General features: G+C 43.6%; 1 protein-coding gene across 2 annotated transcripts in view; it reads right to left on the bottom strand.

Moving 5' to 3' along the window:
* The window catches only part of hm13 (histocompatibility (minor) 13), a 23412-nt gene that overhangs the window by 6329 nt on the left and 6235 nt on the right, over positions 1–10848 (bottom strand). For both annotated transcript variants that reach the window (XM_050064482.1, XM_050064483.1), the window contains 9 exons: positions 9429–9527; positions 9261–9343; positions 7494–7582; positions 7146–7231; positions 6815–6940; positions 6630–6687; positions 6278–6398; positions 6006–6108; positions 5747–5832 (listed from right to left, as the gene is read on the bottom strand). In XM_050064482.1, coding sequence (XP_049920439.1) covers positions 5747–5832; positions 6006–6108; positions 6278–6398; positions 6630–6687; positions 6815–6940; positions 7146–7231; positions 7494–7582; positions 9261–9343; positions 9429–9527 — 851 coding nt within the window. The remainder of the gene's footprint in view (positions 1–5746; positions 5833–6005; positions 6109–6277; positions 6399–6629; positions 6688–6814; positions 6941–7145; positions 7232–7493; positions 7583–9260; positions 9344–9428; positions 9528–10848) is intronic.

Below are 10848 nucleotides of genomic sequence, written 5' to 3'. Positions count from 1 at the left end.
ACAGTCGTTCATCTCTTTATTAGACAGTCGTTCATCTCTTTATTACAGTCGTTCATCTCTTTATTAGACAGTCGTTCGTCTCTTTATTACAGACAGTCGTTCGTCTCTTTATTAGACAGTCGTTCGTCTCTTCATTAGACAGTCGTTCATCTCTTTATTACAGTCGTTCGTCTCTCTGTTACAGTCGTTCGTCTCTTTATTACAGACAGTCGTTCGTCTCTCTGTTACAGTCGTTCGTCTCTTTATTACAGACAGTCGTTCATCTCTTTATTACAGACAGTCGTTCGTCTCTCTGTTACAGTCGTTCGTCTCTTTATTACAGACAGTCGTTCGTCTCTCTGTTACAGTCGTTCATCTCTGTTAGTCGTTCATCTCTTTATTACAGACAGTTGTTCGTCTCTGTTAGTCATTCGTCTTGTTATTACAGACAGTCGTTCATCTCTTTATTACAGACAGTCGTTCGTCTCTCTGTTACAGTCGTTCATCTCTTTATTAGACAGTCGTTTATATCTTTATTACAGACAGTCGTTCGTCTCTCTGTTACAGTCATTCATCTCTGTTAGTCGTTCATCTCTTTATTACAGACAGTCGTTCGTCTCTGTTACAGTCGTTCATCTCGTTATTACAGACAGTCGTTCGTCTCTGTTAGTCGTTCGTCTTGTTATTACAGACAGTCGTTCGTCTCTTTATTACAGACAGTCGTTCGTCTCTCTGTTAGTCGTTCATCTCTTTATTACACAGTCGTTCGTCTCTCTGTTACAGTCGTTCATCTCTTTATTACAGACAGTCGTTCTGTTACAGTCGTTCATCTCTTTATTACAGACAGTCGTTCATCTCTTTATTAGACAGTCGTTTATCTCTTTATTACAGACAGTCATTCGTCTCTTTATTACAGACAGTCGTTCGTCTCTCTGTTACAGTCGTTCGTCTCTTTATTACAGACAGTCGTTCGTCTCTCTGTTACAGTCGTTCGTCTCTTTATTAGACAGTCGTTCATCTCTTTATGAGACAGTTGTTCATCTCTTTATTACAGTCAATCATCTCTTTATTACAGTCGTTCGTCTCTTTATTACAGTCGTTCGTCTCTTTATTAGACAGTCGTTCATCTCTTTATTACAGTCGTTCATCTCTTTATTAGACAGTTGTTCATCTCTTTATTAGACAGTCGTTCATCTCTTTATTAGACAGTTGTTCATCTCTTTATTACAGACAGTCGTTCATCTATTTATTAGACAGTCGTTCGTCTCTTTATTACAGACAGTCATTCATCTCTTTATTACAGACAGTCGTTCGTCTCTTTATTAGACAGTTGTTCATCTCTTTATTACAGACAGTCGTTCGTCTCTTTATTAGACAGTCGTTCGTCTCTTCATTACAGACAGTCGTTTGTCTCTTTATTAGACAGTCGTTCATCTCTTTATTAGACAGTCGTTCGTCTCTCTGTTAGTCGTTCGTCTCTCTATTACAGACAGTCGTTCGTCTCTCTGTTACAGTCGTTCGTCTCTTTATTAGACAGTCGTTCGTCTCTCTGTTACAGCCGTTCGTCTCTTTATTACAGACAGTCGTTCGTCTCTCTGTTACAGCCGTTCATCTCTTTATTAGACAGTTGTTCATCTCTTTATTACAGACAGTCGTTCATCTCTTTATCACAGTAGTTTGTCTCTTTATTAGAGTCGTTCGTCTCTTTATTAGACAATCGTTCATCTCTTTATTACAGACAGTCCGTCTCTTTATTAGACAGTCGTTCATCTCTTTATTACAGACAGTCGTTCGTCTCTCTGTTACAGTCGTTCATCTCTTTATTAGACAGTTGTTCATCTCTTTATTACAGACAGTCGTTCATCTCTTTATCACAGTCGTTTGTCTCTTTATTACAGACAGTCGTTCATCTCTTTATTACAGACAGTCATTCGTCTCTTCACACTGACTGATTAAAATATTTGGTCAGATTTTAGTTTGTCGTCTCTGACCTGCTGCTGTTTCCTCTGTTAAGTTTTGTTTCAGCATCATGATGTTAACATTGATTCAACACTTCCTGTCTCGCTTTCAAATTAAAAGCCCCATGGCATTTCACTGAACAGAATGAAGAAGGCTTTTATTGTGAAACATCTGCAGGGTTCCCACATAAAACTTCAGGTCTAACTACTGCCACCTTGTGGCACTTGTATGTTACTACAACACACACAAACAGCCACAGTGAGAGACACAGGACAACAACAGTACAGTCTGATTATACAGCTGTGTAGATTATATGAGACGCCTCAGCAGAGTTTTCACACTGGTCTTTATTTGTTCATGATGATCATGCCTTTATTTGACCAGACCAGCAGTCAACAACCTTTACTGTCAAAGAGACATTTGTGGTCAGTGCATCAGTCCGTCAGTCTGTCTGCAGCCACAGAACATATCTGAGCCTGATAATGGAAGGTTTTTTTGGAACGTGTTCATATAGGAACAAAAATCTGACAAAATTTATAGATTTAAAATGTTTTGTTCATTTATTAAACTGCAATCGTTACAGATACGTATGAGAAAGTATTCATATCAACAGACTGATGGAGTGATGGTTGTAGTTTATGACAAAGATGGACAGACTGACAGATGGACAAATGGACAGACGGACAAATGGACAGACGGATGGGGGCGACAGCACTTGTGAACGGGCTGATTACCTGCCCAGGTGAGACCGGAGGGGGGGAGTTAAGACAGAGGGGCTGGGCCTCTACATGGAGGTGGGCTGTAACCTGCGGCGACGGGGGGAGGAGCCTGTCACCATGGAGACAGCATCCATGGAGCTAGCCAGGCTGGCGGGCGAGCCGCTGACAGTTGGGAAGGAAGTGAGCCTGGGAGAGCCAGGGAGAACTTCCTCTGACGACTCATAGCTAACCAGGTGGGGGGGGCAGGATGGATGGGTCAGGAGGAAAGAAGAGAGGTGATACAGATGAAAGGTAAAGGGGGAGGAGAGAAAGAAAGACATGATGTAGTAAGTTTGTATCTGAAACTGTAAAGTTAAAGTTTACCGCAGAACTGCTAACGTCTGTGAGACGGAGGGTAAAGGAGAGGACGGAGGAGGTGAAGATGTGACGAGAGGATGAGGAAGAGGAGGGGAGGAGGTGACGCAGCGGAGGAGGAGGGAGAGTGAGGGATGGAGGAGGAAACCAGTGGGGCGGGAGTGAACGAGGTGTTGGGAAAACAAATGAGGCTGACGAGGGCGAAGAGGCGAGTGGCTGTCAATCAAAGACGTCACAGGGATGAAGGACGATGAAGGACGATGAAGACATGAGACGGACAAACAGACGGACAGGTCTCAGCACAAACTACAAACTCCAGAGGATGGACTGATGAAATGTTTGGACCTCTTCTGATTCCGTACAGAACACATTTATTTTGTTACGTTACAGAGGCATTGGCTGTTTATTCTGCCGACCAATCACAGAGCAGCAGGAACTGTCTTTATGTCAGAGACCGTTTAAGTTCCTGCACGTCGTCACATCAGGACTCACACATGGAAAATAACAACCATTATTATCCATTAGTTTAGATTTGAAACAGAGAAATTAAAAAATGTTTTTACATCTGGAGATTTACTTGTTTCCATGACAACTAACCAACAGTTTGTTACAGACATTTCTGTAAACGCATATTTTCCTCTACGTTGTAACCTCTCGTCCACACAAACACAGTTTAGGTCGCGAACATTTAGATTTTTTAAAACTCGTTATTGTTCATCTGTGAGGACGTGTAAGCACTTTGAGAAACGATGACGTCATCCTCTTGATTCGCACATGCTCACTGTTGCTTTGTGTAACGAGCAAACACCAGAAGCCAGAACACGAACGCTAACGCTTTGCTAACGTTTTGTTCGCACTGTTTGACCTGATGACAACTTCACACTTAAACTCTGTGTTGCTGCACCTCAGTGTTTCTGCTGCACCTCAGTGTCTGTGGTGTAAAGTCCACCCGAACAGAGGGTTTTGGATCAGGACTAGTGGAACCAGCAGACAGTGGGACACTTTCCACAGTGGGACTGTTGTTGATGAGCAGTGGGAGGAAACCTTTCACATGTCCAGAGCTTCAGTCGGATGTTTGAATGAACTTCTTCATCATAAAACTGAACAGGAATCAGCTGTGATGACATCTCCAGTCGTCGTTCTGATAATGGTCACATTGGCCTGAACACGTCACTTCCTGTGTGACGGGGTGATCAGCTGAGGACAGCTGGAGAGGCCCCGCCTCTTTTTTCTGTGTGACGCGCACAGTTTTCAGCAAAGCAGTGAAAAATAGTTTTACTGACATCGCACCGCCCTTCACTACAGGTTCAGTGTTTATATCAGACACAGACATAAAGAAAAAAATAAAGTTTATTTTCAACTCAACACTTCCTGTTTGCATTTCAAAATAAAAGCCTTTGTATCATAACTTCAGTTTCTTCAACAGGAAACACTGACATGTCATATATATTGTGATATTGTAGTTTTAGCTAAAAAGTGTTAGCTAATGCTAGCTTGCCTGGTAACCCAGACAAATTGCTAGCTAGCTAACGTAGCAAAGTACAGGACTGAGTGGACAGCGTTAGCTGATTCATCCAGACTGCTGGGGCTGGTTTGTAAATTACTTGAGATCATGTTACAAAGCAACAAACACCACATCAGGATAAACCTAGCCGGCTACAATTAGCTTGCTTGCTCACTAACATTATTGCTGTTAGCTGGCTAGCTAACTACCAAATTACTTGACCAACTAACGTGATCCACGATACTGACTAATGTCTTATGACAAATGGCGTTGATTTAATTGATAATATATGATCTAACAACTAGCTAACCGAAATATAGCTAATGCTAACCAGCTAGCTGTGCAGCTACGCAGCATCAATCTGCTGTTGGCTGCTTTGTAACATCAGTTGATAAATACGCGAACGATAAACTAGTTATTGTCACAGAGCCGATGGTCCAAACGTTAACATTCATCTAGATTTAACTGTCATTTATTTTTCAGTATTCTGTAAACACGACGGTCGATCACGTTCAGTGTTTGTCACTGACTTGGTCGATGCCCTGCTGCTCACTCGCACCTCAACAGGACACTACCGCGGCTCATTTAACAGTCGAAAGAGTCAAAAACAAGGGTTGAAAGTTTCATACAGAATCTTTGATCACTGTCAGCCCCACCGACAGGTTTCAGACGGCTGCTTCTGGCACTTAGAGCTGAAAATCTCGGAATCTTTCAGAAAGCACTGATGATGTCACTGCTGCTTCTTTAGTGAGGTGACTCTCTGCTGTCGGCCGGCAGACACCGAGTGTTTCAGCTGAATGTTGTGCTTTCATCACCGTTAGCTTTGTAAGCTTTAAGGTAACTGTGTCTTAGTCTTGGTGTCAAGATATTGTCGTCATAGAAACAAAACCCATGCGCAGCACGCCATTAAAAAAAAACACCTCCAGCGCTCCCCAACGTCCTGCCACCACTTTACTGCTGCTTTAAAAAATGCCATGTGGACCCAGGCCCCGAGTCCACAGAACAAATCATCACATGACCAGCAGGATGTGTGGTTGCCATGGTTATCAAATCAATCAATCAATCAATCAATCAATCGATTGATCAATTTTATTTATAAAGCCCAATATCACAAATCACAATTTGCCTCACAGGGCTTTACAGCATACGACATCCCTCTGTCCTTAGGACCCTCACAGCTGATCAGGAAAAACTCCCCAAAAACCCCTTCGGTGGCGTCCAGGTTACTCACCTGAACATCTCTGTGAGCTCTCCTTTGAACAGTGCTACAACGACGGGGAAGCCAACGCAGGCTGGGACCAGGTAGAGCAGGGCGGGCTGCAGACAGACAGACAGACAGACAGTTAGTCAACAGACAAAACGTCTTCACCTGTCAGTGCTTCTTACTGTGATGTAATCACATCTACAGGCCACACCCCTTTCCACATGACTCCATCTTTAAAGAGAAGTACATCAATCTGCAGAGGTGACCTCTGACCCTTGTGTCGTACCTGTGCGTGTTTGAAGGTGTGCATGACGAAGATGGTGAGGCCCAGTCCGAAGATGTAGGCCAGGAAACTGGAGTAGAAATACGTCCTGCTGTTCTTCTTCAGGCTGCAGGGACAAGACAGGATCATCATGAGGGACATTAAAGGTCTGAATCTGCCTCAGAGACAGAGACACAGAGACACAGAGACACACAGGGACACAGAGAGACACCACAGAAGAAAAGACAAAGAGAGACAGGTACATTACCAACAGAAGAAAAAGACAGAGATGTTACCTGACGTCGAAGCGCAGCAGCAGCGCGATGAAGATACCGGGGATGACGATGTCACCCAGACCCAGCATGGCGAAGTTACTGGCTTCAAGTCCTTTCTCCAACAAGTCCTGAGGAAACACCACTGCAGGAGACAGAGAGGACATCACAGCATCACGTCACAGCGTCACAGCGTCACAGCGTCACAGCGTCACGTCACAGCGTCACAGCGTCACGTCACAGCGTCACGTCGTCACGTCACAGCGTCACGTCGTCACGTCACAGTGTCACGTCACAGCGTCACGTCACTCTGAACGAGCTGCGGATTTAAATTCACTTCTCTCAGGCGTGTTTAACACCTGTCTCACATACTTACATTTGATTGGTGCTTCAAAGGACTTGGCGACTGTTACCATGACGTTGGTCCCAAACACCTGGAGACAGAGACAGAGAGCGATGCCGTGATGTGTTCAGGTGCTGCTGGGTCATTGTTGGAGACCATCTTGTCACATTTATAAAACGGCTAACAGCTCATTTTTGGACTCAAAAAAAGAATCTCACCCAGAAGACGTCGTAGACAAACAGCCCCCCCAGCAGGATGCAGCCGGTACTGACGTTGTTCAGGTGGAGCAGCTCCACCCCGTTCAGGGCGAACGCCAGGCCAAACAGGTTATTGGCTATCCAGTGCTGTGATGTCACAAAATGCAGACACGTTAGTGCTGTGATGTCACTATGTGTTGCTATGACATCACAGGGTCCAGACGAACTATCACAAAAAGTTTCATTCCCATTAAAAACTATGACAAAACCTCCAGCTGATGAAACGCTCTCTGATAAGCAGCAGTGTGACATCACTAACAGGAACAGCTGATTACGCTCCTCTGAACTTCACCTTTTTGAGCAGGTACCAGACGCCGACCACGCTGCTGATGAGCAGACACACCAGGTTCTTGGTGTCAAACTCATAGTTGACTATTTCTGCAGAGAGACACAGAGATGTGAATGTGATTGGTCAGATTTAAATATAAACAACAACAACAATAACAATATTTACAACACTTCATTTTAAAGTATCACAAGATTTAAGTGTTGGAATATCGACAGCAGAGCTTTGTGAGGAAACAACTTGTTCTGTAGTTTGGGTCTTTGAAACTCAGTGGAATCAAACTAAACTAAACTAAAGCTGATGATGATGATGATGATGATGATGATGAAACAGTGTCACTGCAGCAGGTCTCACCTTCTTTGGACTCTCCGGAGCCCTGAGTGAAGAGCAGCTGGTACTGTTTGTTAGGGAAAGATTCTGGAAAGATTCTGGACATCAGAGGACTGAAAGACACAAACAACAACAACAACAACATAAATTAACAACAGCATCAGATTTAATGTACCTTACTTTGTGTTGTTTCATCTCATGTGACTTTGTGAATCCTAGGAGAGAGAAGGAATGGCCCACCTGAGGAGCCGTACACGTGGCGCGTGTTTTACACCCTCAAATCCATTGTTTCCCTTGTGAACACACAGCGGGCGCTCAAACATCAGAGAGACGCCGTTGCAACACGCACACGTTTCCTAGCACCTTATTTTCAGGGTGCGACAGCTGCACTCGGAGGCCGTGTTTAGACGACAATGGTTTCTCTAAAAAAAAGTCTGTCCTCTGTGTTTTAGAAAACTTCTGCGTTTATATGACGACGTTATTGAAACGATCTCCGTACTGTTTTCAGTTGAAATCGTTGTCGTATAAATGGGACCTGAGATGAAATGAGTAAAACTTTTGGAACACAGCAGCGCACACCGCACGTCATGTGACAAGGACCGACCAATCACAGCTGACAGCTATCTTTGCTTCCTCAGTAAATATCAGTGTGTGATAAATAAGATAAGTTTCTCATGTTGGTGCAGAGCTATCAGAGCATCACATCTGTCCCACAGACCATATTTCAGGCCCAACAGACACTTAACAGCAGCTGGAAGTAGATCCGCTCTGCTCTCAGGGTTTCAGGTACGTAGGCCATGACACAGTGCTTGTTACGGTCGCTTATCAACTCCAGATACAACCTGTGTCCGTGCTCGTGAAGGTTAGCACAGAGACACAGGAGTCACACAGAGCGCCGAACTCAACTCAACTCAACTCAACTCAGCTCAACTCAATTTACACAAACACACAGCCCAAAGCGCTTCACATGGCAACACTGGAAACACACAGACACAAGTCAGAGGTCCACTTCACTCACGTTTAAATAAACTTTCCCTCGTCACGGTTTAAACAATCATAACTTTTATTTTTACAACTTAAATCCGTTCCAAACTGTTAATTACTAAGACATCCAGTAGAAAACAAAACAGTCTTTAATAGCAACGAAAAAGTTAAATAACGTGGTCAAAAAACTTTTTACAACAACCGCCTCTTATTACCAAACATTTAGGTTTCCATGTGCCGCCGCGCAATCACCTGACCCACATATCCTCTGTTATGCACGACACGCCCCCAAAAACAATAATATAAACAATCCTAGCAATATCATAGGCCCCTAATAAGCAAAATAAACAAATTAATTTCAGTTATAAAACTAAGTTGTAAACCAGCCACAACAATTATCAAATACAAAAGTAATAACTTCAATTTGACGGCTGGAACAAACCAGAAAATGACAACAAGACAATAAAATATTAAAAAACAAAACAAACAAAAAACAGATGGTTTAAAGTAAATAAATAAATAAACAGCATAAAAATAAACAAGAGGGAAAATCAAGACTGATATTACTGCACATTAAAATGCCAGATAAAAAAGACAGGTCATTAATTCACTTCTAAAGACACAGCGTGTGTTCAGCTCCTCTGCCTCTGATTGGCTTACCTGACATTCTTACTCTAATCTAACCAATCCCACTCCTCCTGCCTAACCCTGACCAGTCCAGCCAGCGAAGGTAACGAGTACGAGCCAATCAGAGGAGGAGAGGGTCGGGTCATTCCTTCAGTCTCCCAGGATTCACAGATTTCTTACCTCATAGTGTGAGACAGAGCCAGGACACCCAGGCCGAAGAAGTAGACCGACAGCAGCAGGTTGATGTACTCTTGAGAAAACACCTGCAGAGGACAGACGTCCATCGTTAACCTGAGAGTGGTGAGACACTTTATCCAAACAGACTCTACATGTGACTCTGTGTGTTACCTTGAAGAAGAGGTAGAGCCCAAACAGAGTACAGCTGGCGATGATGGGAAACCTCGCTGCGTCTCGACTGGTGATCGTTTCTGGCATGTCTGATGTGTTCTGGGAGGACAGACAGAGACAGAGACAGAGAGGAGGGATGAATAAAGAGAGGACGACTGGGCAACGTGTCACTCTGCAGAGACAGTTTGGGTCTTCTGAAGGATGACGTACTGATCCACAGTCAGTCGGTAAAGGTTTGGAGAAGCAGACAGGAGCACCAACACTGCTGTGGACGGGAGACACAAACATACTGTTACATATTTCAGACACCTCAAACAGTCCATGTCAGCTTAAGTACACGCTGTATTTTGAATAGTTTCACTGCTTCACCCTCTCATCACGACCTCCTCTGATGGGAAACTGAGCTGAGACTTTCTACGCTCTGATCAGACTCCACTGATGGTAGGAGTCAGTTCACCTCTCTGAACACAGGAGCTGCTGGTCGACTGCTGCCTCCATCAGTTATCAGTCTGAATCAATCTGAACTGACCCTTTAACACACCACAGACACACAGTGACACAGACTGACTGTTGGAGGCAGCTGCAGACCAGCAGCTCCTCTGATCAGGGAGGTGAAACTGAGTCTTACCATCAGTGGACTCTGGCTTTGAAGTAGAGTTGTACCGATACCAGTATCGGAAATGCCTCCGATACTGCCTAAAATGCGGTGAGTACAGCCTATGACCAATCTGATACCATGTAATGCGTCACGTCATTACGCATGCACACGCTACAGGCAAACGAAACGGAAACGGAGCGGAGTTTAAAAAGCATTCTACTGTAGCCTTTAAAATGACTTTTTTACCAGATTGTGTGGCTGCACTTTAACCTGTGTCTTGATCTGTGTCAACACTGGATAATGATAATAACAAAAGTTTTATGGCATTCATTCTACTATTATGTATTTATTTCTTAATATTTTACACAGAGTTTTAGGAGTTGAGACATACAACAATTCATAGCCCATCCATTTTTTTTTTTTTTACGCGCTGGTATCGGATCGGTACTCGGTGTCGGCAGATACCTAAGGTTCAGGGATCAGAATTGGGAAGGAAAAAGTGGTATCTCTACTTTGAAGATAAAATGGCTTCAGTTCTTTTGTCAGAGGTCTGTGATGACGAGGTAAAGCTGTGCTGGCGTTGGCGTCTAAAATATGGTTTGTTGCTGACCACATCCACAGCTGTACATCGCTCAGCTTCAGATTCAGACTGTTTCTCCAAACTGAGCCGACCGACATCTACTGGAGGTAGAACACAGTCCGTTTCCATGACATCAGAGAAAGTGGGTTTAATTCAAATAAACACAAGAAGTTTGTGCTCTCAAAAAGGATCAACACTCAGTGAAAAACTATGATAAGCTAATATGGCAAGGCTTAACTATA

The sequence above is a fragment of the Epinephelus moara genome, chromosome 16 (genome assembly GCF_006386435.1).
Source record: "Epinephelus moara isolate mb chromosome 16, YSFRI_EMoa_1.0, whole genome shotgun sequence".
Lineage (NCBI taxonomy): Eukaryota > Metazoa > Chordata > Actinopteri > Perciformes > Serranidae > Epinephelus > Epinephelus moara.
The sequence above is the reverse complement of the archived record's forward strand: the minus strand, read 5'-3'. Positions and strand labels throughout refer to the sequence as shown.